Genomic DNA, 27,448 nt, shown 5'->3' on the forward strand with positions numbered 1-27,448 from the left:
CTCTTTAACTTCTTGGTTAGCCTATTCATTCTTTAGTAGGATGTTCTTTAGTCTCCAAGTATTTGTTACCTTTCCAAATCTTTTCTTGTGGTTGATTTCGAGTTTCATAGTGTTGTGGTCTGAAAATATGCACGGTATGATCTCGATCTTTTTGTGCTTGCTGAGGGATGATTTATGTCCCAGTATGTGGTCTATTCTAGAGAACATTCCATGTGCACTGGAGAAGAATGTATATTCCACTGCTTTAGGATGAAATGTTCTGAATATATCTGTTAAGTCCATCTGGTCCAGTGTGTCATTCAAAGTCATTGTTTCCTTGTTGATTTTCTGATTAGATGATGTGTCCATTGTTGTGAGTGGGGTTTTGAAGTCTCCTACTATTATGGTATTACTATCAATGAGTTTCCTTATGTTTGTGATTAATTGATTTATATATTTGGGTGCTTTCACATTTGGCTCATAAATGTTTACAATTGTTAGGTCTTCTTGGTGGATAGACCCCTAGATTATGATATAATGCCCTTCTGCATCTCTTGATACAGTCTTTATTTTATTTTATTTTATTTAAATTTTTTTTAACATTTATTTATTTTTGAGACAGAGAGAGACAGAGCATGAACAGGGGAGGGTCAGAGAGAGGGAGACACAGAATCTGAAACAGGCTCCAGGCTCTGAGCTGTCAGCACAGAGCCTGACGCGGGGCTCGAACTCACGGACCGTGAGATCATGACCCGAGCCGAAGTCGGCCGCCTAACCGACTGAGCCACCCAGGCGCCCCATACAGTCTTTATTTTAAAGTCTAGATTGTCTGATAGAAGTATGGCTACTCCGGCTTTCTTTTGCGTGATAGATGGTTCTCCATCCCCTTACTTTCAATCTAAAGGTGTCTTTAGGTCTAAAGTGGGTCTCTTGTAAACAGCATATAGGCGGGTCTTGTTTTCTTATCCGTTCTGTTACCCTATGTCTTTTGATTGGAGCATTGAGTCCATTGACTTTTAGAGTGAGTACTGAAAGATGTGAATTCATTGCCATTATGTTGCTTGTAGAGTTGGGGTTTCTGGTGGTGGTCTCTGGTCCTTTCTAATCTTTGTTGCCTTTGGTATTTATTTATTTGTTTGTTTGTTTGTTTGTTTATTCATCTTTTCTCCCCTAAGAGAGTCCCCCTTAAAATTTCTTGCAGGGCTGGTTTAGTGGTCACAAACTCCTTTAATTTTTGTTTGTCTGGGAAACTTTTTATCTCTCCTTCTATTTTGAATGATAGCCTTGCTGGATAAAGAATTCTTGGCTGCATATTTTTCTGATTCAGCACATTGAATATATCCTGCCACTCCTTTCTGGCTTGCCAAGTTTCTGTGGACAGGTCTGCTGCACGCCTGATCTGTCTTCCCTTGTAGGTTAAGGACTTTTTTTTACCTTGCTGCTTTCATGATTCTCTCCTTGCCTGAGTATTTTGTGAATTTGACTATGATATGCCTTGTTGGTGGTCAGTTTTTATTGAATCTAATGGGAGTCCTCTTTGCTTCCTGGATTTTGATGTCTGTGTCTTTCTCCAGGTTAGGAAAGTTTTCTGCTATGATTTGCTCACATAACTCTACTACCCCTATTTCTTTCTCTTCCTCTTCTGGGATCCCTGTGATTCTGATGTTGTTCCTTTTAAATGAGTCACTGATTTCTCTAATTCTTAAATCATTCTCTTTTGCCTTAATCTCCCTCTTTTTTTTTTCTGCTTCATTATTCTTTGTAAGTTTGTTCTCTATATCGCTGATTCTCTGCTCTGCCTCATCCATCCTTGCTGCTGCAGCATCCATTCGAGATTGCAGCTCAGTTGTAGCATTTTTTACTTCATCCTGACTAGCTTTTACTTCTTTTATCTCTGCAGAAAGGGATTCTAATCTATTTTCGACTCCAGCTAGTATTCTTATTATCATGATTCTAAATTCTGGTTCAGACATCTTGCTTGTATCTGTGTTGGTTAAGTCCCTGGTTGTCGTTTCTTCCGGCTGTTTCTTTTGGGGTGAATTCCTTCATTTCATCATTTTGAAGGGAGAAAAGCAATTAACAAGGTAGAAAAAATTAAAATGAAAATAAAAAAATATTAAAATTAAACACACAGAAACACAAATCAAATAAATGATGGTAGATCCTAGATGTGTTTTGGTCTGGGTGTCGCAAGTGGCTTGATAAATTAAAGAAAAAAAAGGAGAAAAAAGAAAAAAAAATAAATTGTTTGAAAATTTGAAAAAATGAATACACTGAGGTAGACTAAAATGAAATTATGGAAATAAAATATATTTTGAAAAACTTTACAAAAGGTAAAAACTATAGTAGAAAAAATTAAAGAAAAATATGTTTAATAAAAATTGAAAATAAAAATGAATTTTTTCCCTTTCTGTATTTAAGAAAAATAAAAGAAATGAAAAAGAGAGAAAAAAAAAAGAAAGAAAGAAAGTTGAATAGGTGGACCAGCTAACAGACTGAAATATGACTGAAATTACTTCATTTTTCCCTAGAAGTCAAATTATGAAGTACTTCATAGTCCATGAACTTAGCAGGCAGTGAGACTTGTGTTCTTGGAGAGCGAGGTTGGCCCAGTTGGGCGGGACTTAGTGTAATGGCTCCGTTCTCCACTAGATGGCGCTGCTAGCCTACTGGGGTGGATTGTGGTGCTTGTAGGTACGTATGCGCATGGGCAGGAGCAGTGAAAATGGTGTTACCCAGCTACCCAGTCTCTAGTATGGGAACTCTGTTCTCCCCAATCAGCAATCGCGCACCTGTCCTTCGTCTTTGGCTTCCGTCCACTCTCCTCTTCCACACTGTCTATGACTGAGCCCCAGGCAGCACCTCCCTCCTGAGTTTTGTCTCAGATGCGGCTGCCTTCCCTGGCCCCCCACTTCTGAGGGACTGTGGCTTTGACCCTCCCCAGAGGATCTCACCAAGCAATGGCTGGGTGCCAGCTGCACCCAGGGACGCTTGCAGGACTGTGCTGCTGCCAATGTCCAGAGACTGGGGCCAGGTGCCAGCCCACCCCAGAAAAAGTTCATGAGACAGTGTAGCAGCACCACCTCAGGGATTATGGCAAATCACAACACACATCTGGCACCAGGCTTCACCCCCAATGACATCGTTCCAGCATCAGCGAATGTGGCCATTCTCTGGGGTCTGCTGGGCCCAGGTGGCCTCACAGCCTCTACCAAATGTCCTTCCAGCAGTGGAACCGCTTCTCCCCATGTGGCGCACTCTGCTCCTGAGGATTCGCCCTTCTCACCAGAGCACCTCCAGGTATTGAGCTGCGGAGTTTCAGACTCTGCACACCCCTGTTTACAGTCTTAATGGAATTTAAACCCTCTTCTTTCTCCTTTCTCCCTGTTTAGTTCAGTCCTTGCAGCTGTTTCCACTTTTCCACTTTCTCTCCAGCTGCTTTTGGGGAGGGGTGCTTTTCCCGTATCCACACACCCCCTGCTGTCTCCATCCTCTCTCCACATGCAAAAGCTGCTCCCTGCCCTCCAAGGCTTCTCTTTCCCCAGGTTCACCTCTCCACACTGTGTACCTGCTGAGTTCTGTGGTTCAGGTTGTGCATATTGTTGTGTTAATCCTCAGATCGGTTTTCTAGGTGTGCAGGATGGTTTAGTGTTGGTCTGGCTGTATTTCATGGATGAGAGACACACAAAAAACTTCCATGCTGTTCTGCCATCTTGGCTTCTCCACCCAGGGTGTTTTCTAACACGACTGAAGATATGAATGTAAGTGCACTTCAGAAAGGGAAGGAGATGTAGTCTGGGATCTGAGTCTGTCCATGTCAGCTACGACATTCTGCTGTGAACTTTCCTTATCCAAAAGTGGAGATAATAATTTGTGGAAGACTATATGAGGCTCCAAATGGACATTACATTTGATAGGCAACTTGTGTATAAATTCTCACATTGGGAGCACTTGACAAAAAAAAAAAAAAAAGAGAGACAAAATGAGATTCAGAATAGAACAGGATTTATTAAGAAATATAAGTAAGACTCTCTGCATCTAGGGAGATATTCAAAGTGATCATGACAGGTAGAAAGCATCATAGGAGGACTGAAATATAAAAATGATATGAAGTCTTTCATTATTTGCTGACACCCATGTATGAGTCATAAGGATTTGTTTCTTTATCTAGATACTTAGAGGGACAGGATGAAGACATGAGTCAAAGACCTGGAGTCAAAGCAGAGATCATGGCTCCATAGCAGGATACATGAAGCAGGATACAGGGCATGTGATTCACAGGACATAAGGAAGAATATAATTTTAAAAAAGTGGTCCATACTTCATCAATCTGATTCACAAGCTCTTAAATAGGCAGATGAATAACAAAGAAGGCTTGCAGCAGCTGGACACAGCAAGGGCAGCAGCATGTGGTCCTACAGCAAGTGGACTGACAGCATATTGGGCAGTAGTCAGGCTAGCAGCGGCTGGATCCACAGTCTTGGGCTAGGCACCCAGGCAGGCAGCAGCAGGTGGGGTGGTAGCAGGTTCTCGTGCAGTACACAGGGGTACAGCAAACTGGCTGGCAGCAGTGGGACCCACAGCAGTTTTGTCCACAGCCGCTGGACCCACAGCCGCTGGACCCACAACAGCTGGGCTGGCAGCAGGTGGTCCGACAGCAGGTGGTATGACAGCAAGTTGGGCGGCAGCAAGGCTGGCAGCAGCTGGACCCACAGCCGCTAGACCCACCACAGTTGTGTCCACAGCCGCTGGACCCACAGCAGCTGGGCTGGCAGCAGGTGGTCCGGCAGCAGGTGGTGTGACAGCAAGCTGGGCAGCAGCAAGGCTGGCAGCAGCTGGACCCACAGCCGCTAGACCCACCGCAGTTGTGTCCACAGCCGCTACACCCACAGCAGCTGGGCTGGCAGCAGGTGGTCCGGCAGCAGGTGGTGTGACAGCAAGTTGGGCAGCAGCAAGGCTGGCAGCAGCTCGACCCACAGCCGCTAGACCCACCACAGTTGTGTCCACAGCCGCTGGACCCACAGCAGCTGGGTTGGCAGCAGGTGGTCCGGCAGCAGGTGGTCCTGCAGCACATAGGCTGGCAGCAAGAGGAGCAGCACAAGTGGGTCATGGTGTCAGGGGTGGAGGGTGGGCAGGTCCTGTCCAGAGGTGAGGTTTTCAGATTCTGGTGCCTCCTCCGGATCTGGGGCTTTTATGCGCTGGACCCCCAAAGTTTAGACCAATGGGCAGGACTTTCCTTGTTGGTGTTTACATTGTTTTCCATAGTCACTAGAGGAATTGTAAAAAAGGAAGTTGTTTCCTAAATATTATGAATTTTTACAAAATAAGTGTTTAATATGTTTTCTATTGGAGAATAACTCATAGAACCATTTTCAGATGAAAGAAAGTTATTCACATCATCAACATTGGTCTTGCTTCAGTGATCATCACAGCATGTGATCAAGTTCCCACTGAGCTGGGTAGGATCAGCACAGTTGTCCTTCCCCAGGTTTGGTCCTTATGTTGTACATAGAATGGGAATATCTCTGGGTTGAGGGGCATGATGCTGACATGTTTACACAGATGAACTGAATCATGCCTAAGCCCAAGTCTGTTTCCCCCACAGAGCCTGTTTAAAGACTCCCATAAGCATCTGTCCGTTGTAGTACCCTCTGCTACCTACATATCCCAATCCAAGGATCTTTGGGTACAGGATGTCTGGCATAATATCTTCCATATGGGAAGGCAAAACCAAAGCAGGTGGGTAGAAGCAGCAGCAGTACACTGGGACTAAGCAAGCATCAGTCAGTTAACATCCTGAGTGATAAATGGTCCTGATATACCCAGAACTGAGGGCTTTCCCAGCACGTGGAATTTCATTGATATAACTGGGGTGGTTTGGGGAAAGCAGGATAAGTTCATGACTTAATCCTAATTCATTTTTTACATAGTCATTGACCTCATATAACTCATTATATATTTTTTTCTCCTACTTTCTTTTAATTGAAGGAGTAGTCTAGGTAAGATGACACTTAAGGTATTTGTGAGTTCTAAAATGTGCAAATGTTTTTAGAGCTTAATATTCATCTTATTTATTTTTTATTTATTTAAGTCCAAGTTAGTTATATATTGTAATACTGGTTTTAGGAGTAGAATTTAGTGATTTGTCACTTACATATTACATCCAGTGCTCATCCCAACAAGTGTCCTGATAAATGGGTCATGGACATTAACATTAATTTTAAAAAGTACTTCAATTGAGATGCCTGGGTGGCTCAGTTAGGTAAACAACTGACTCTTGATATCAGCTTGGGTCGTGATCTCTCTGTTGTGATCTCTCTGTCGTGATCTTGTGGTCATGAGATGAGCCCCACATCGGGCTCTGCTCTGAGCATGGAGCCTGCTTTGGATTCTCTCTCTCCCTCTCTCTCTTTCTCTGCCCATCCCCTGCTCATACTCTTTTTCTCTCTCTCAAAATAAATAAACATTAAAAACAATGTTAAGTTCTTCAATTTTTAAATTATAATGCATTAAAGTTAATCGTTTTAAATATGATAGAATATCACCAAATGAACATCCATGTCACTAATACCAGGTTAGCAAATAGAATTTTACTTCATCCCCTTCAAATTATATCCTTCATCATACCCAAAGGTAGGTTATCGGTCTATTGACTCACACATTGTATATGTTAATAGTCACTTCAAATGTTTTTAGATTTTTTTATAAAGGAAACATAGAATTGGCTACTTTTACTTTATATTATGAATGTGAGATTTATATAGGAAATTCCTTCAATTCTGTTTCTTTATAATTTTCCAATGAATAAATATGATATAATGTATTTGCTTATCTACCATTGATATATATTGTGGTACATATATATGTATATTTATACCATTGATATATATTGTGATATATATTGTTGCAGCTGGGAACTATCAAAAATATTACAAATATTAAAATGTTCTATTAATTCTATTGTATGAGTCTTATGATATATATTCGTTATTTTTTATTATTTTAAAGTTTTATTTATTTAAATTCAAGTCAGTTAACATACAGTGTACTGTTGGTTTCAGGAGTAGAACCATGATTTGTAACTTACAATATAACACCCAGTGTTCATCCCAACAAGTCCTCTCCTTGAGACCCATCACCCATTCAGCCCATCCCCCCACCCACCTCCCCTCCAGCAACCCTCAGTTTGTTCTCTGTGTTTAAGAGTCTCTTATGGTTTGTTTCCCTCTCTGTTTTTATCTTATTTTTCCTTTCTCTCCCCTATGTTCATCTGTTGTGTTTCTTAAATTCCACATATGAATGAAATCATATATTTGTCTTTCTCTGACTGACTTATTTCACTTAGCATAAGGGAAGTTCCATCCACATTGTTGCAAATGGCAAGATTTCATTTGTTGATTGCTGAGTAGAATTCCATTGTACATATGTATACAATATATACATATATGTATAGATATGTATATAGATATGTGTATATATGTATAGATATGTATATATCTATGTATGTATCTATATCTATATCTATGTCTATATCTATCTATCTATCTATCTAATAAATTCATCAATTGATGGACATTTGGGCTCTTTTCATAATTTGGCTATTTTTTTTAAGTTTATATGAGAGAGAGAGAGGGAGAGAGAGACAGAGAGAGAGACTCCTAAGCAGGCTCTGAACTATCAGTGTGTGAAGCCCAACGCAGGGCTTGAACTCATGAACCATGAGATCATGACCTGAGCTGAAATCGAGTCAGATGCTTAACCAACTGAGCCACACAGGTGCCTCCATAATTTGGCTATTGTTGATATCGCTGCTATAAACACTGGGGTGCATGTGCCCCTTCAAATCAGCATTTTTTAATCCTTTGGATAATTACCTAGTAGTGCAATCACTGGGTCGTAGGATAGTTCTATTTTTAATTTTTTGAGGAAACTCTATACAATTTTCCAGAGAGGCTGCACCACTTCGCATTCCCACAAACAGTGCAAAAAGGGTTCCCCTTTCTCTGCACCCTTGCCAACATCTGTTGTTTCCTGAGTTGTTCATTTCAACCATTCTGTCATGCTTGAGGTGGTATTATGGTTTTGATTTGTATTTCTCTGATGATGAGTGATGTTGAGCATCTTTTCATGTGTCTGTTAGCCATCTGGATGTCTTCCTAGGAAAAGTGTCTATTCATGCCTTCTGCCCATTTCTTCACTGGATTATTTGTTTCTGGGGTGTTCAGTTTGAAAAGATCTTTATAGATTTTGGCTATTAAGCCTTTATCTGGTATGTCATTTGCAAATATCTTTTCCCATTCTGTTGGTTGCCTTTTAGTTTTGTTGATTGTTTTCTTCACTGGGCAGAAGCTTTTTATCTTGATGAGGTCCCAATAGCTCCTTTTTGCTTTTATTTCCCTTGCCTCTGGAGACATGTCAAGTAAGAAGTTGCTGCGGCTGAGGTCAAAGAAATTGTTGCCTGTTTTCTCCTGTAGGATTTTGATGGTTTCTGTCTCACATTTAGGCCTTTCATCCACTTTGAATTTATTTTTGTGTATGGTGTAACAAAGTGGTCCAGGTTCATTCTTCTGCATTTTGCTGTCCAGTTTTCCAATGAAACTAAAAGCTGGTTTTTTGAAATAATAAACAAAATTGATAAACTCCTACCCAGACTTCTCAAAAAGAAAAGAGAGAGGACCCAGATAGATAAAATCACAAATGAAAGAGGAAAGATCACAACCAACACCACAGATGTACAAACAATAATAAAAGAATATTATGGAAAACTATATGCCAACAAACTGGACAGTCTGAAAGAATTGGACAAATTCCTAGAAACTAACACCTACCAGAGCACAAACAGGAAGAAATAGAAAATTTTAACAGGGCCATAACCAGAAAATAAATTGAATTAGTTATCAAAACTCTCCCAACAAATAAGAGTCCTCAGCCAGTGGCTTCCCAGGAGAATTCTACCAGACATTTAAAGCAGAGTTAATACCTATTCTTCTCAAACTGTTCCAAAAAGTAGAAATGGAAATAAAGCTTCCAAACTCATTATGAAGCATTACCTTGATTCCAAAACCAATCAAAGACTCCACTAAAAAGGAGAATTATAGGCCAATATCTCTGATGAACCAGGATGCAAAAATTCTCAACAAGATACTAGTAAATCGAATTCAACAGTACATTAAAATAATATTCACTGTGATCAAGCAGGATTTATTCCTGGGCTGCAGGACTGGTTCAATATTTGCAAATCAATCAATGTGATACACCACATTAATAAAAGAAAGGATAAGAACCATATGATCTTTTCAATAGACGCAGAAAAAGCATTTGACAAAATACAACATCCTTTCTTGATAAAAATCCCTCAAGAAAATAGGGATAGAAGAAACATGCCCTAACATCATAAAAGCCCATATATGATAGGCCCACAACTAATATCTTCAATGGGGAAAGACTGTTCCTCCTAAGGTCAGGAACACAACAGGGATGTCTCACCACCTTTGTTTAACATAGTGTTGGAAGTCCTAGCCACAACAATCAGACAACAAAGAGAAATAAAAGGCATACACATTGGCAAAGAAGATGTCAAACTTTCACTCTTTGCTGATGACATGATACTCTACATGGAAACCCCAAAAGACTCCACAAAAAAAAACCTGCTAGAACTGATGCATGAATTCAGCAAAGTCGCATGATATAAAATCAACATACAGAAATTGGTTGCATTTCTATACACCAATTATGAATCTGCATAAAGAGAAATCAAGGGATCTATCCCATTTACCATTGCATTATATATTCATTCTATATGTACTTATTTATTTATTTACATGTTTTTGTTGGAGAAACACCAACAGGTGAATTGCTTATGTTATTTCTCTATCAGAATGTTTATATTATAGGAGCACCTAAAAATACGAAGTGAATATTAACATACCTAAAGGGAGGAATATACAACAATACAATAATAGTAGAGATCTTTAATACCCTACTTTTACCAATGGGTAGAAGATCCAGACAGAAATCAGTACGGAAACATGGGCTTTAAACAATGTTACAACAGATGGAGTTAACAGACATATATAGAACATTCCATCCAAAAACAACAGAACACATATTCTTCTGAAGTGCACATGGAATATTATCCAGGACAGATCATATATTAGACCACAAAGCAAGTCTTAATAAATTTAAGAATATTAAAATAAGGGACACGAGGGTGGCTCAGTTGGTTAAGCATCCTGACTCTTGGTTTCGTCTCAGATCATGATCTCACAGGTTGGTGAGTTGGATCTTGCACTGACATGGGAAGCCTGCTTGGGATTCTCTCTTTCCCTTCTCTACCCCTCCCTTACTCATGCTGTCTCTGGCTCTCTCAAAATCAATAAATACAACTTAAAAATTTTATTAAAAAAGAATATTAAAATCATAGCAAGCATATTTTATGACAAGAGTCGAAACTGTATAAATCAATTAGAAAAAGAACACTGCAAAATTCACAAATACATGGAAACTAAGCAACATGCAGTGTACAACCAATGGGTCAAAGAAGGATTCAAAACAGAAATCAAAAACTACCCTGAGATAAATGAAAACTGAAATACAATGGACCGAAAGTTCCACGATGCAGCAAAAGCAGTTCTTAGAGGAAGTTAATAGTGATAAATGCCTACATCAAGAAACAAGAAAAATCTCAAATAAACAACCAATTTTACACCTCAAAGAACTTTAAAAATGAACAACAACAACAAAAACCAAAGTTACAATAAAGAAGGAAATAACAAAGATCAGAGAAGAAATAAAGGACACTTCCCATCTAACTATGCCCAAAGGAACATAGCAGGCAAAGGACAATTGTTCTGACCTTTGCTAAGCCAGCAGAAACTATCACATGACCACATCATGTCAAATGACCAGAAATGTAGCTGGTGTTGATTCCTGACTTTCTCATTTCTGGAAAAGGTTCTTATGTAGTATTCTCAATTAAGAAAGTGACAAAGACTAAATTATTGAAGCCTCAAAACACTTTAAAGGAACAACTTCCTCCTTGACAATTCTCCAGTTACTACAAAAACAAACAAACAAACAAACAAACAAAAAACATGTAAACAACACCGAAAGTCCTGTTCATTGGTCCGAACTTTGGAGACACCAGTGCATAAAAATCCCAAAACAGGAGGAAACATCAAAATCTGAGAAACTCACCTCTGAACAGGAACCCATACTCCATGCCTGACACCATGACCCACTTGTGCTGCTCCCCTTGCTGCCAGACTACATGCTGCAGGACCACCTGCTGCAGGACCACCTGCTGCCAGCCCACATGCTGTGGGTCCAGCTGCTGCCAGCCTTGCTGTTGTGGGTCGAGCTGCTGCCAGCCTTGCTGCTGCTCAACTTGCCATCATACCACCTGCTGCAGGACCAGCTGCTGCAGGACCACCTGCTGCCAGCCCAGCTGCTGTGGGTCCAGCGGCTGTGCACAAAACTGCTGTGGGTCTGGCGGCTGTGGGTCCAGCTGCTGCCAGCCTTCCTGCTGCTGATTGTCTTACCAAACACCATCTGCACATAACACCCTCCTGTTAACTGGCTTGCCATTTGGGGGCCAAATTTCCTTTCTAGATTTTGGTGAAAGCCAGCGTGCAATCGCCAACATTTTTGTTTCTCGTATATGTTTATAAGCTTGTGAATCAGCTTGATGCTGTGCAGAGGACTTCCTCCACGTCTCTCTCTCCCATGTATGTGGCTCATGTGCAGCTTCAGAAATTCTTGGTACTAAGTTATGGCCTTGGCTTTGATTCTGAAGTCAGGATCACCTGCTCCCTCAAAGTAACTTAAGAAAACAAGTTTTCATGTTTTTTTCATAGATTCCTGCAAATGATTAATAAACTTCATAATCATATTTTCAATGTACTTATGATTCTTTCTCCTACTTTCATTTTTTTATAATCATTTGAGTCATCTCGTTAGATGCAAGTGTTTTACATGCCTTATATGCTTCTTAATAAAGTCTATACCCTAATTCTCCCCATATTGTTTTGTTTTACTGTATTGATATCAGAACTTGTATACATATTGGGTACCATATGTATCATCAAACATGAGCTACACAACAGCCTAACATGAATTGTATTCCACATTTTTAGGTGAGAATATTTCACTGTGTAATTTCATATAGCCAATAATGGACAGACTCAGATTCAGGAACTGGATATTTTTTTTTCCTGCTCAAAGGCAACTACTTTTACATGTCAGTAAAAGTAGCAATAATATTTAGTACTGAGGACTAGTAAGCTGTGCAAATGAATTTCTCCTTTAACAATGGAGGAAATAACCCCTCATATATGCAGATAACATCTGTTCAAAAATCAGTTTCTCACAACTCAGCAAGCAGCAGATACATGTGAGGGCAGGTAGGACTGCATTTTGGAGCTGTCAAGAAAACAGGGAGCCTTTCCCATCTCCATATGTTCAGCCACATGTGCAATTTGTCACCATGAAATCTTGTTAGCATCCATTGCGTCCTCACAATAGAGTCTCATCTAAACTGACTAATATCTTTGTTTCATGCAAATCCAATTCAGAATAACCTCCTTCTACTAAACATCTGCCACCAGAATGAGAAAATAAGTAATTCCCTGTAATAAAAAAATGGAGCATATATTGCACTCTCCTTAATGTTATGGCCATTTGTCATCCTGACCAAAATGCTATTAAGAAATTTAAGAAAGGGTCACCTGGATGGCTCACTCGGTTGAGTGCCCGACTTCAGCTCAGGTTATGATCTCACGGTTTATGAGTTTGAGCTCTGCATTGGACTTGCTGCTGCCAGGGCAGAACCCACTTCAGCTCCTCTGTCCTCCTCTCTTTCTGCCTCTTTCTCTCTCTCGAAAATGAAAAAACATTAAAAAAATTCTTAAAGAAATTTAAGACAAAATTAAAGACTCAAAGACTGTGCAATGAGCACATATGATTTTCTGAACCATCCAAGAAACTAAACAACCTCCTGTATTCTGTGAGGCAACTCTGAAGGATTTGAGGGGAATTAAGAGTGTGTTCCAGGAGGGTGAGAAGAATGTGAGGAAGAAGACAAATAACACAATGTGGGCATTCATAGGAGTTATAATAGAAAGTTGGCACTCTGGTCCTGAAATAATGGTGCTTCCTCAGCACTCAGGGATGTGAGGCTTGATTTGGGCTCAAGACTTAGGAACATTAGGCCCCGAGTCACCTCCTGGGAGCAGTGGAGGAATCTTGATGAACCGTGAAGGTTCATTTCCAGGACACATGCCAACATTGTAGACTACATACCTGGGATTCTCTGAAGAGACTGCCAAGACCATGTGAGCCTAATACTGCTTCTTAAGAGCCAGATGATTGGGTGATGAGATGAAGAACTGACACAACCTAGTTCCTACTACTTGCCAGGTATTGACCAAATCCTTCATGTACGTTATCTTTAATTCTTTAAGAAGAATTGAGAATTAGAAATTAATAATTTCTATGAAGAAATTTTCAACATAGGTATTAAGGTTCCCATTATGGAGATGAAGAAATAGGACTGAGAAGGGTAAAGTAATGCCAGACTTTGGTTTCTCCCAGAATCTACTCTGAAGGATAGAGTCCAGGCATGTAGTTTCTTTGGGGAGGTCAAATCACACTGGTAGAAGTGTGGGGAAATGACACAGGGAGGGGGCACTTTAAGGCCAGTGTCACAGTTTGCAAATGAACCTTAAACCTGAAAAATATATCAGAGATGATGTAACACACACATGATGGGATTCTCCTAATAGCTACAAGGGAGCTGGAGTCTTTTTAAATCAACTCTCCAGAATCGTTGGTTGAGCATTTCTCTCAGTGTGGTACACATAGAAAGCATGGCATTTTGCTGTTGCATGAAAACAGCCCTTAGGCATAGAGATGCAGGTCTGGTAGGTAGAAATTGTCCCCAACACACTTAGATCTATGACATACAGTGGACATATTCAAGATATTGAGAAACTATGGTTTTCACCAGTCACTCCAATATTTTTTTCATCAGAGTGGTGGACAGACACAATATCTAGAAGAAAAATAAGACTGAAGAGAAAACAGAGGAGGAGAAGCAAGAGGAATTGAAAGGGTAGAAGGAAAGGAAGGAAGGAAGAAGGAAGGAAGGAAGGAAGGAAGGAAGGAAGGAAGGAGAAAGCAAAGAGGGAAGAAAAGGGAAGACAAAAAGGGAAATAAGAGAGAGATGGACACAAAGCAGAGAAAGAAGAAGGAAGGAAGGAAGGAAGGAAGGAAGGAAGGAAGGAAGGAAGGAAGGGAAGAATTAAGAATTAAAAACAATTCAGCACAATAAAGATGTACTCTAAACATGAAGTCACTGACTAGGCTAGTTAACAAGGTTAGGACTAGAATCACCCAACTCACACTGGTTCGTCCATACTGCCCCAGTTACACCCCTGAAAGTCCTACATCCTGAGAAAGCACTCAATCCTAGGCAAATCAGCACTACTGGTGAACAAGGATGTACATTGACTGATGCTTGCTTAGTCCCAGTGTACTGCTGCTGTTTCTACCCACCTGCTTTGGTTATGCCTTGCCATGTGAAAGAGATGATACCGGACATCTCTACCCAAAGGTCCTTGGTTGAACTGAGTTACTACAAGAGACGGATATGCCTGTGGGAGTCTTGAATCAGGCTTTTGTGGGGAAACAGACCTGGGCTCACGCATCTACTAAATGTGTCCCCATGAACATATCAGCATCATGTTCCTCTCCCCAGGAATACTCCTAATCCACATACAACCTAAGGACCAAAGCTGGGGAGGGATCACTGCTCTGTCACTACCCAAACTGGAAATGAATACATGATCTGATGATCATTGAAGCAAGAACGATGCTGCTGATGTGACAAATTTCCTTTAATCTGAAAATGTTTCTATGAGTTATTCTCAAATAGGAAACACATTTAACACCTATTTTCTAAAGATTCCTATCATTTATGGAATGTCTTCTTCTACAAGCCCCCAGTGACTATGGAAAACAATGTAAACACCAACAAGGAAAGTCCCACCCATTGGTCTAAACTTCGGCGGTCCAACACATAAAAGCCCCGGATCAGGAGGAGGCACCAAAATCTGAAAACCTCACCTCTGCACAGGACCTGCCCATCCTCCACCGCTGACACCATGACCCACTCATGTTTCCCCTCTTGCTGCCAGCCTATGTGCTGCAGGACCACCTGCTGCCGGATCACCTGCTGCCAGCCAACATGTGTGACTTCCTGCTGCCAGACCACATGCTGTGGGTCCAGCGGCTGTGGACAAATTTGCGGTGGGTCTACCTGCTGCCAGTCATGCTACCACCCAACTTGCTACCACACCACCTGCTGTAGAACCACCTGCTGCCGCCCTTGCTGTGTGTCCAGCTGCTGCCATCCTTCCTGCTGCTGATTGCCTTGCCAAGAACCACCATCTCCACGCAACATGGTTTGCCATTTGGAAAACAAAGTCACTGCCAATCATTGTTGAAAGTCAGCATGCAATCGCCAACATTTCTCTTATCTGCCTGTCTACGAGCTTATGAATCAGTTTGATGAAGTGTGGACCACTTCTCCCTGATTCTCTTCTTCCATCATCTTATGAGTCATATGCTAACTTCATGCATCCTGATACCGAGTCATGATCTCTGCCTTAACTCCACAGTCAAGGTCTTCACCCTCTCCCTATCAGTAACATAGAGAAAGAAATCCTCAGGATTCATACATAGGTGTCTGCAACTACTGTGAGTCTTCAAATTATGTTTTCTTTCTCAGTGTACTCACGGTCCTTGTATCCTGCTTTCTTCTTTGCACGATCACTTTGAAGGTCTCCCTAGATATAAAGGATCTCATCTATATTTCTTAAGAAATTCTGTACCATTCTGAATCCCATATGATCTTTGTTTCCTTGTACAGCATTCTCAATGTAAGGATTTATACACAGGTTGCATATCACATGCAGTATCTATTTGGAGCCTCGCACAGTCCTCCACTAATTATTGTCTCCATTTTCAGATAAGGAAATTTCACAGTGGAATGTCATGTACCTGACATGGACAGACTCAGATCCCAGACTGTGTCTCCTGCCTTGATGAAGGGCACTTACATTCATCTCTCCAGACAAGTTAGAAAACATCCTGGGACTGAGCACCAGCAAGATGTTCATCTGAGTGTCTTCTTTGACCACAGAAGTAATATTCTCCAGTATATGCAGGTGACATCTGGGACAAAGTTGTAGACATTAGTATCCTACAGTTCAGCCATCAGCAGCCTCATGTGGGGGCAGTGGGACCTTCCCTTTAGAGATCTTGGATCTTTTTGCTGCCTTGGGCTCCATCCAGCCCCTCAGCACTCCTCTGCATCAGATACAGGTGAGCATGCGGTGTCCTCATGAGCCACAGACATGGCTGAACACACTTTTGTTTGGGTTGTGGAAATCACATTCTTGTTTGGCCTCCTAGTCCTCAGGACCTAATGGCAGAGTTAAAAGGTATCAGACAATTTTATGCCAAACATATTATGCTCCCCAACTGTAAGGCAATTTGTTATTGTGATCAAAATATTACCAAGACAATTAAGGAAGGACAATGTCAGGGACTGAGAGTCTGTGCAATGGGCATGTATGACTTCAAGTAATCCATGAGCTCTGAACCATCTATAGAACAAACACTATCCATTATTTTGTGAAGGAACTATGAAGCATTTGAGGGAAATAAAGATGCCTGTTCCAGGGTGGTGAGAAGAATGTGAGGAAGAAAAAGAGAAAACAAGGTGGACATTCATAGGAGTTGTGATAGACAGAAGGCTGGCGCTTCTGGTCCTGAACTAATGGTGCTGCCTCAGCACTCAGGGGTGTGAGGCTCGATTTAGGCTCTGAGAGGAAAAGGAGAATTAAGCCTTGGGTCACATTCTGGGATCAGTGGAAGGACCTCTGATGAGCTGTGAAGGCTCATGTCCAGGGCACTTGCCAACGTTGACGCCTACGTATCTGGGATGCTCTGGAGAGACTGCCAAGACTAAACTTGCCTACCTCTGATTCTTAAGAGCTGGGTATCTGTGTGACAGGATGAAGAACTGACATGACCCATGGTCCTACTACTTGCTAGGTATTGACCAAATGCTTCATGTACATTATCTTTAAATCTTTCCTTTTATTAAGTTTTTATTTTAATTCCAATATCGTTGATCTACCATGTCAAATTCATTTCAGGTGTACAATATAGTGATTCATCATTTCCATACAGCACCCAATGCTCATCACAAATGCACTCCTTAATCCTCGTCACCTATTTCAACCATTCCCCCACCACTGTCTCCTCTGGTAACCATCGGTTTGTTCTCTCTAGTTAAAGAGTCTGTCTCTCTTTTCCTTTGCTCTTTCATTTACTTTTTTAAATTCCACATGAGTGAAACCATATGGTATTTGTCTTTCTCTGACTGACTTATTTCATTTAGCATTATACTCTCTAGTTCCATCCATGTCGTTACAAATGTAAGACTTCATTCATTTTTATGGCTGAATTGTATTCCATTGTAGATATATACCACATCTTCTTTATCCATTTGTCTATCAGTGGACACTTGGGCTGCTTCCATATACTGGCTATTGTAAATAATGCCGCTACAAACATAAGGTTGCATGTATCCCTTTGAATTAGTGTTTTTCTATTTTAGAGGTAAATACCCAGTAGTGCAATTACTGGATCATAAGGTAGTTCTGTCTTTAACTTTCTGAGGAAACTCCATACTGTTTTCCACAATGGAGCCACCAGTAGTACAGGAGAGTTCCCTTTCTCCACATCCTCACCAACAGCTGTTGTTTTTCTGTTGTTGGTTGTAGCCTTTGTGACAGGTGTGAGGTGCTATATCTTATAATTTCGAATTTCATTTCCTTGATGATGAGTCACGTTGAGTATCTTTTCATGTGTCTGTTGGCCATCTATAAGTCTTCTTTGGAGAAATGTCTGTTCATGTCTTCTGTCCATTATTTAATTGGGTTACTTTTTTGGAGGTGTTGAGTTGTGTACGTTCTTTACATAATTTGGATACTGACCCTTTTCAGATATGTCGGTTACAAATTCTCCCATTTCGTAGGTTGCCTTTTAGTTTTGTTGATTGTTTCCTTGGCTATGCAGACACTTTTTATTTTGATGTAGTCCTGATAGATTACTTTTGCTTTATTTCCCTGGCCTCAGGAGACCTATCTAGAAAAAATTTGCTATTATCAGTATCAGAGACATTACTGCCTGTGCTGTTTTCCAGAATTTTTATGCTTTCAGGTCTCACACTTAGGTCTTTAATCCATTTAGAATTTATTTTTGTGTATGGTGTAAGAAAGTGGTCTAGTTTCATTCTTTTGCCTGTAGCTATCCAGTTTTCCCAACACCATTTGTTAAAGAGACTGTCTTTGTCCCATTGCATATTTTTGCCTCCTTTGTCAGAGACTAATTGACCATATAATTCTTGGTTTATTTCTGGGTTTTCTATTCTATTCCACTGGTCTGTGTGTCTATTTTTGTGCCAGTTCCAAACTGTTTTGATTATTATGGCTTTGTCTTGAACTGTGATAACTCCAGCTTTGCTTTCCTTTTTCAAATAACTTTAGCTATTTGGGATCTCTTGTGGTTCCATACAAATTAGAATTATTTGTTCTAGTTCTATGAAAAATACGCTGTTGGTATTTTGATTGGGATTGCATTAAATTGGTAGTATCTTTAATTCTTGAGGAAATTTTCAACATAGGTATTAAGGTTCCCAATTGTGGAGATGAGGAAATCAGGACTGAGAAGGGTAAAGTAATGTCATAGTTTGGTTTCTCTAGCAAGCTACTCTGGGGAAGACAGATCACACTGGTAGGAGTGTGGGGAAGTGACACAGGGAGGGAGCACTTTAAGGCCAGTGTCACAGTTTGCAAGTGAACCTTAAACCTGAAAAATATATCAGAGATGATGTAATGCATACACACATTGGGATTCTCCTAATAGCAATGAGAGAGCTAGAGTCTTTATAAACCAACTCTCCAGAATCATTTGTTGAGCATTTCTCTCAATGTGGTATGTATAGGAAGCATGACATTCTGCTGTTGCATGAAAACAGCCCTTAGGCATAGAGATGCAGATCTAACACACTTACCACTATGACATATGGCAGGCATATTCAAGATATCATTGACAATCTATGGTTTTCACCAGTCACTCCAATATTTTGTTCATCAGATTGGTGGACAGACACAGTATCTAGAAGAAAAATAAGACTGAGGAGAAAGCAGAAGAGGAAGAGCAAGAGGTACTGAAAGGGAGGAAGGAAGGAGGGAAGGAAGGAATGAATGAACGAACAAACAAATGAATGAGTGAATGAACAAAGGAGGGGAAAGGGAAGAAAAGACAGAGAAAGAGAGAGACAGACATAGCATAAAAAGGAAGAAATGAAGAATGAGAGACAGGGAGAGGGAGGAAGGAAACAAAAGAATTAAAAATTAAAAACAATTCAGCACAATAAAGTTGTAGTCAGCCACATTAAGTCACTGACTAGGCTAGTTAGTAAGATTAGGACTAGAATCATCCAACTCACCCTGGTTTGCCCATACTGCCCCAGTTATACCACTGAAAGTCCTATATCCTGCAAAAGCCTTCAGTCTTAGGTAAATCAGGAGTACTGGTCAACAAGGATGTACATTGACTGATGCTTGCTTAGTCCAAGTGTATTGCTGCTGCTTCTACTCACCTGCCTTGGTTCTGCCTTGCCATATGGAAGAGATGATCCCAAACATCCTCTACCCAAGGGTCATTGGTTGAACTGGGATATACAAGTGGGGTAGGGTGCTACAAGAGACAGATATGCCTGTGAGAGTCTTGAATCAGGCTTTGGGGGGAAAGAGATTTGGGCTCAGGCATGAATTTAATTCATCCCTATGAACATATCAGCATCCTGCTCCCCTACTCCAGGGATACTCCCAGTCTACATGCAACCTAAGAAACAAAGCTGGGGAGGGACCGCTGCTCTGACCCTACCCAGCCCAGCAAGAACTTGAATACATGACTGATGATGACTGAAGAAGAATGACACTGCTGATGTGGCCACTTGCCTTTAATCTAAAAATGTTTATATGAGTTATTCTCAAATAGGAAACACATTAAATATTTATTTTCTAAATATTCTTGAAATTGTGGAACTTCCTCTTCTACAAGCCCCCAGTGACTATGGAACACCATGTAAATACCAACAAAGAAAGTCCTTCCCATTGGTCCAAACTTTGGGGTCCAGTGCATAAAATCCCCAGAACAGGAAGAGGCACCAGAATCTGAGAAACTCACCCCTCAGAAGAAGCCCACTCTTCACTCCTGACACCATGACCCACTCGTGCTGCTCCCCTTGCTGCCAGATCACTTGCTTCCACCCCACGTGCCATTAGCCCAGTGGCTGTGGGTCCAGCTGCTGCCAGCCTTGCTGCCACCCAACTTGCTGTCAAACCACCTGCTGCCAGCCCAGCTGTGGGCCCAACAGCTGTGGACAAACCTGTAGTGGGTAGAGCTACTGTGGGTCCAGCAGCTGCCAGTCTTGCTGCGGCCCAATTTTCTGTCAAACCACCTGCTGGAGGACCACCTGCTGTCAGACCCCCGTGGCTGTGGGTCCAACTGTTGCCAGCCCAGCTGCTGCCAGCCCTGCTGCTGCCCAACTCATTGCCACACTACCTGCTGTAGGACCACCTGCTTCCACACTTGCTGTGTGTCCAGCTGCTGCCAGCCTTTCTACTGTTGATCCACATACTAAATCATTGTGTGACAGAGACCAAAGTTCTCTCAATCATCAGTTCTCCAATTACTGTCCCAAAGTCTACTACCAGGCTTCATTGGCATCCAGCATGCTGCCACCACCTTTATTAGTCATACTCGTGATTAAAAGGCTCTGCTAGTATGCATGTTGCTGCAAAGAACTTCAGTCTTATAGCCTTCGTCTTTATTTGCTGTTTATCTCTGATAGCTGTAGGCATTCTTTCTCCTTGACCTACAGTCATTGTGGCAGCCTTGCAAAATGATCACCACTTTCCCTCTCAATATCACAAAGCACAAATTTATGATTTTTTTTTGTTTCTTCCTTGTTTACTATTTCATTATAATCATTTTTATATACTTATTCTTCTTCTTTCTTGCTTCCACCTTTCATAATTACTCTGCATTGTCTTCCCAGATGTGGGAAAGCTTTTCTGGTTCCTTTCTAATAAAGTCTTTGCTATCTTCCAGCCTATATTATGATTTTGCTTTTTGTAACCCATTTATTTTAATGCCAAGCATTAATAGTTCATTTCACAAGTATTTTCTATGCTAAGCCTGACGATGACCTCTAAACTGGCAGAACTAGAAAGATCACCTCCCTTTTACAGATGAGTAATGGCCATTTGGCTAGTTATGGACAGGATTTGGTCAAGGGCTATAGCCTCTAATTCTAGCTCCAGGGTCTTACATTTGCAATGTACAAGAAAAACAGTGGTCTGTGCATTGGAAAGACGTTTGTCTTGTATGGCGTGTATATTACTGAAAATAAACCTTTCTGTGTGCAAATGATTTTTCTGTTCACAAATGTATTTTCCCACCTATTCCCCAAAGCTCAATGACCACTTGTACATGTAAGGGCAGTAGGCAGGTTTTAAGAGCCATCCGACATGTTTAAGCATCCATTATATTGCTGGCAGTGTGCCAGCATACTGAAGCCTAAGGCCTATGTACAGATCCCTGTTGTTTGATGTCAGGGAATGGCATTCTGGCATGGTCTTTTTCATCTGGCCACATGTAGTGTAGAACATAGAAAAGAGATCAGGTAAAACCATAGCCTCAGCCATATTTCATGGACCTCTAAACTTCCATTCCATTTTTCCTCATATCCAGAACATGGACACAGCACTGGGAATTGAGCTAACCACACCATGGGAATTTTACCTTTGAGCCATCCACAATCTCTACAAAGCACCATGCTTGAGTTTTATCTGGTATTCTCTGAAGAGATGCCTGATTCATAACAGGGGACAGAGATAAATCAAGGTAACAATATTTGTTAATTACTTTTGTATGTTGGTCTCAATTAGTGTTCCTAAACCTTGGCACTATTGACATTTTGGGCCAGATAATTATTTGTTGGCAGAGTGGAGGTACTGCTTTGAGCTCTGAAGCATGTTTAGCCACATGCTGGACTCTACCCACTAGATGCCAGTAGCAACCCTTCTTACTTGTTTCAGACAGAGGTAAAATGGGGACAGAGAGTGGATAAATGGTAAAAACTCAAGAGTGGATTATTCTTCTATAAGAAGAAGAATTGTCTAAATGTATAAAACTAGATAATAATAAAACATGACATCAAAACTCATGGGATGCAATAAAAGCAGTGTTTTGATTCTAATTTGTATGTTTAAATCTTTATATTAGAGGAGAGGAAACCTTAAAATTAGAGTTAAATGGCCTATCTTAAGAAGCTAAAGGAAAGCAATAGAATTGTCCCCAAACTACATAGAAGAAATTAAATACTTAAAAAAAAAAAGAGTGGAAATTAATAAAACAGAAAAGAAAACAAAAATAATGAAGTCCAATAAAGCTGAAAGTTTGGTCTTTTTTTTAAGTTTTTTTTTAGTTTATTTATTTATTTAGAGGGGGGTGAGGGGAAGGACAGAAAGAGAGGGAGAGAGAGAGAATCCCAAGGACTGACAGTGCAGAGCTGGACACAGGGTTCGAACTCACGGATCGTGAGATCATGGCCTGAGCCAAAATCATCTCAGAGCTCTTGTCGGACGCTTAACCAACTGAGCCACAGGTGCCCCAAAAGTTTGGTCTTTAAAAGGTGAACAAAATAAATAAAACTGTGGGAAGATTGATCAGCTAAAAAACGAACAACCAAAAAAAACAACAAAAAAATAAAAATGGTATGTAAGGAAAATTTTGGCATAAAATATAGATAGAACGGATTTTTATTTTTTTGATATAATTCATTGTCAAATTGATTTCCATACAACACCCAGTAAGTACCCTCCTCCCTGCCCATCACCCACTTTCCCCTCTGCCCCACCCCCCATCTACCCTTAGTTTGTTCTCAGTCCTTAAGAGTCTCTGATGGTTTGCTTCCCTCCCTCTCTGTAACCTTATTTCCCCCCCGCTTCCCCTCCCCCATGGTCTTCTGTTAAGTTTTTCAGGATCTACATATGAGTGAAAACATATGGTATGTGTCTTTTTCTGCCTGGCTTATTTCAGTTAGCAAAATACCCTCCAGTTCCATCCACATTGCTGCAAATGGCAACAAAATAAAATTATTTTAATTATCTGTTGCCATGTTACAAACTACTACTGAGGAACAACAATTGTTTACTATTTCTCATGACTCTGGGGCTGAATGAGCTCAGTTCTTTTGTCCCTCAGGGTATTGACTGGGAGAAAATATTCACAATACATACAAGGGACAAAGGATCAGTCTCAAGAACCTGTAAATAACTCCCACAAACTGGTACACATAAACAACCTCATAGAAAATTGGGTAATAAAATTTTTTTAATAAAATTGGGTAAAAGAAGTAGACAGGAATTTTATATTAGAGAAAATGCAAATAGTCAATAAACATGAAAAAAAATCAAAAGTGTAAGTGATCAAGAAATATAAATCAAGGGACACCTGGGTGGTTCAGTCGGTTAAACGTCCGACTTCAGCTCAGGTCACGATCTCACAGTCTGTGAGTTCGAGCCCCGTGTGGGGCTCTGTGCTGACAGCTCAGAGCCTGGAGTCTGCTTCAGATTCTGTGTCTCCCCCTCTCTCTGCCCCTCCCATGCTCATGCTCTGTCTCTGTCTCAAAAATAAATAAAAACATTAAAAAATTTTTTTAAAAAATACAAATCAAAACCTCAACAAGATTTCCAACTTACACCACTATATTGGAAAACAATTTAAAATAATCTACGTCAATCCCAAGAAGTAGAAAGGATGTGAATCCACAGAATCTCTTGCACGTTGTGGAGGGGGTGGAGGTGTGGATGTAGGTGACACTAATTTGTACCAGCCACTTAGGGAAACCAAGTGGCTTTTTCTACTAAATGATGGACCTGTCAATCAAACTTGCCAATAAACTCACTCCCTCAGCTTTGTTGACAACCAAACATTCTATTAATAATCTTGTTAAATCGTGAGCCTTCTTAGTGGAATGCAGCCTGCTTCGTTTTGATTTTTTCCTTCGGTATTTCCTGTGGATGCGTCTGCCAGCTGCTGGTCTGCTTCACATATCCTTGATGTAAAATCATGATCTCAGCCTTGGAAAATGGCTCATCCCCTTTTCCTGTAAGAATCATAAAAAGCAAATTCTTTGAACTGTTCTCTTAAGTTTCTGCAACTGATCAATCTTTACAAATGATCGGTATCAACCCTGTTACATCAAGACACTCATTCCTGTGCCCAGCTCCTCTCTTTCATGATCACGTAAAATCATCTTCCTAAAGTCTTTACTGTTGTAGACCATACACTGGGATTTTGTTTTATACGGCTATTCCTTTAAAGGTCCCTGCATGTGTATCGCATTTCATATTATTGCTTCTAATCTCACAGTAACCCCACAAAGCTGGGCAAAGCAAGAACCATCATTTCCATGGTACAAGTGGGAAGTCACTTGCCTTATGTCATACAGCTAGTAATTGACAGAATTAGGTCTCATAGCTAGATGGTCTGACTCCTGACTCAGGATATTTTATTTAGATTTTACTGCAAGTAGAAATAACTGTGGTGACTGAGGTTTGGGAAGGTGTACAATTTTAGTTTCTTGTCTCCTGATAGAAATAAAACATCTTCTATATGCAGGTCATTTATCTTCCTAAAACAGCAGTTTCCAACTCCACTTCCCACAAACCTAGGAACAATGGTAGTTGGTTTTAAGGACTAGGGTAAATGAAGTGAGCCTTTCGTTATCTCAGAGTTCTGGTCTGCCACTGGCCAATTCATCTCCACCAAGTATTTTTAGTATTCGGTATTTAGTTCCTGGCACTATTCCTAGGACATTAAGAAGGACGCTCACCTAAAAATGTTTTTTTCTTCTATGTCATGGAAATGGCTGTCTTGCTTGGTCTCATTCACTGGTGTCACAGTTTGTATTTTCCAAAATCGACCACAACAGTAGCTACAGTCCCCCTGACTCTCCAGAGACTTATCAGATTCTCCCTGTGAATCTCAGCAAGGGTTGTGATTGTTCTGATAAAGAGAGGATAGAAGAAGGATGGTATGTAACTTCCTGGCTAAATCGTTAGGATGTCATTTTGTCCTGGCTATCTGCCTCTTTGAGGAAGCTCGCCCTGGGGGGAGCCAGCTACCATGCTATAAGGAAAGAGAACACATGGAGGAAAAACTCAGCTCCCTCCTCCCCCAGCTGACAGCCAGCACAAACTGCCACACAGATGAATGAGCAAGCTTTCAGATGTTTCTAGCCCCCAGACTTTGAGTCTTCTTTTAAAAGAAAAAATGTGGGGTTTTTTTTTTGAGAGAGAGAGAGGAAGAGAGAGAGAGACAGAGTGAGAGACAAAATCCCAAGCAGGCTCCCTGCTGTCAGCCCAGAACCTGATGCAGGGCTCAATGTCACAACTGTGAGACCATGACATGAGCCGACATCAAGAGTCAAATGCTTAACTCACTGAGCCAACCAGGTGCCCCTGAATCTTCTAGCTGAGGCCCCAGACATCACGAAGCATCACAGTCTGAATTTCTGATCTGCACAATTTATGAAGACAATAAGCAGTTGTTTGTACCATTAAGTTTGGGGGGGTAACTAGTTATGCTACTTTAGACTAAAAAAAACTCTGCAAAGCACTCAAGGTACATTTTCAGTGCCTCCAAACTCTACATCAATTTAACTTCCTGATCAAAGCATTCTAAGGAGGTTATACGTCTGTAGAATCCTAGGAATTGAAGTAACTGAGCAATGGGTGTATAACCCTCTGATCCAACCTGTCTCTGGATTTGGTGAGGCGAGAGATGAAGCTGAAGAGATTCAATATCAGAGTGTTAGCAGAAAGCAGGATTTGCTGAAGAAAAAAGGAAGCCATCATCCATGATGGGTGTAGTTCTCCAGAGTAGAAGCCAGACTTTCTGAAAAAGAACTGAACAATGAAGAGACAGCCAGATATTTGCTGGAAGAAGACCTAATATTGGCTCTGGGAGGAAAAGAATAGTTGTGGCCAGAGCCATCTCCTTCTGGTTAGGTCTTGTGAGACCTACCACTGCAAAGGGATTCTTGGAAGAGGCTACCAGGTTATCCAACTTGCTAAGGGCTGGTTTCCCTCATGCATGACTTTAGGGGAGGGATGAGCCGAGGTGTTGTCATTCACTGAATGACTACAAATATTAGACTTGATATTTCTCATCATTTCTGGTTCATAACCCAGCAAGTTTTAATTATCCGCACTTTATAGATGAGGAAACAGAGGCTGAGAGATGAACTAACTTGCTCAAAGAGGCACCACTTGCCAGTGGTTTACCTGGCCTCAAACACTGGGCTGTTTGTACCTGTGAAAATCAATATAAGGAAACCTTGTTTAAAATGAAGTCAACAACGGGGTGCCTAGGTGGCTCAGTTGGTTAAGCGTCCAACTCATGGTTTTGGCTCAGGTCATGATCTCACGGTTTCGTGAGTTCGAGCCCTGTGTTGGGCTTTGCACTGAGAGTGCAGAGCCTGCCTAGAATTCTCTCTCTCTCCCTCACTTTCTGCCCCTTCCCCACTCACACTGTCTCTGTCTCTCTCAAAATAAATAAATAAACTTTAAAAAAATAAAATGAAGTCAAGAGCACATGAAAAGATGCTCAACGTCATTCATCATCAGGAAAATGCAAACCAAAACCACAGTGAGATTTCACCTCACACCTGTCAGAATGGCTAAAATCAACAACACAAGAAACAACTGATGTTGTTAAGGATGTGGAGAAAAAGGAATCCTCCTGCACTGTTGGTGGGAATGCAAACTGGTCCAGCCACTGTGAAAAACACTATGGAATTTCCTCAAAAAGTTAAAAATAGAACTACCTCATGATCCAATAGTTGCACTACTGGGTATTTACCCCCAAAATACTAATTCAAAGGGATACATGCATGCTTTTGTTTATAGCAGTATTATTTACAATAGCCAAGATATGGAAGCCGCCCAAGTGTCCATTGACAGATGAATGGATAAAGAAGATGTGGTATGTATATATAATGGAATATAATTCAGCCATAAAAAAGAATGAAATGTTGCCATTTGCAACAACATGGATGGAACGAGAGAATATAATGCTAAGTGAAATAAGGCAATCAGAGAAAGACAAATTCATATGATTTCATTCATATATAGAATTTAAGAAACAAACAAAAAATGAGCAAAGGAAAAAAAAAGAAAGACACAAACCAAGAAATAGACTCAACTGTAGAGAACAAATTGATGGTTACCTGAGGTGGGGGAATAGGTGAACTAGGTGA

General features: G+C 40.8%; 1 protein-coding gene and 1 pseudogene across 1 annotated transcript; one reads left to right on the forward strand and one right to left on the reverse strand.

The window, feature by feature from the left end:
- Positions 1 to 20,749, forward strand: part of LOC124522199 (keratin-associated protein 9-4-like) — a 59,333-nt pseudogene extending 38,584 nt beyond the window's left edge.
- On the reverse strand, positions 4,436 to 5,089 carry LOC124522200 (keratin-associated protein 9-2-like). Its single transcript, XM_047093496.1, has 3 exons — positions 4,864 to 5,089; positions 4,711 to 4,788; positions 4,436 to 4,536 (listed from the first exon to the last, which is right to left on the reverse strand). Exons 1-3 carry the CDS (start codon positions 5,087 to 5,089, stop codon positions 4,436 to 4,438), a joined length of 405 nt encoding a protein of 134 aa, XP_046949452.1.
- Positions 20,750 to 27,448: the final 6,699 nt, after the last annotated feature.

The sequence above is a fragment of the Lynx rufus genome, unplaced genomic scaffold, assembly GCF_022079265.1.
Source record: "Lynx rufus isolate CCGP_SWC_20201006 ecotype Redwood Valley unplaced genomic scaffold, mLynRuf1.p SCAF_34, whole genome shotgun sequence".
In the NCBI taxonomy this organism is placed as follows: Eukaryota; Metazoa; Chordata; class Mammalia; order Carnivora; family Felidae; genus Lynx; species Lynx rufus.

Excerpts from the sequence above, each read along its gene's own strand:
- LOC124522200 (XM_047093496.1), bottom strand. The coding sequence starts at position 5,089 with ATGACCCACTTGTGCTGCTCCTCTTGCTGCCAGCCTATGTGCTGCAGG. Across the intron at positions 4,789-4,863 it reads CCAGCCCAGCTGCTGTGGGT|CTTGCTGTCACACCACCTGC; the intron begins GTAGCGGCTGTG and ends GCTGCTGCCCAG. Across the intron at positions 4,537-4,710 it reads CAGCGGCTGTGGACACAACT|TTTGCTGTACCCCTGTGTAC; the intron begins GTGGTGGGTCTA and ends GCTGCCAGCCAG.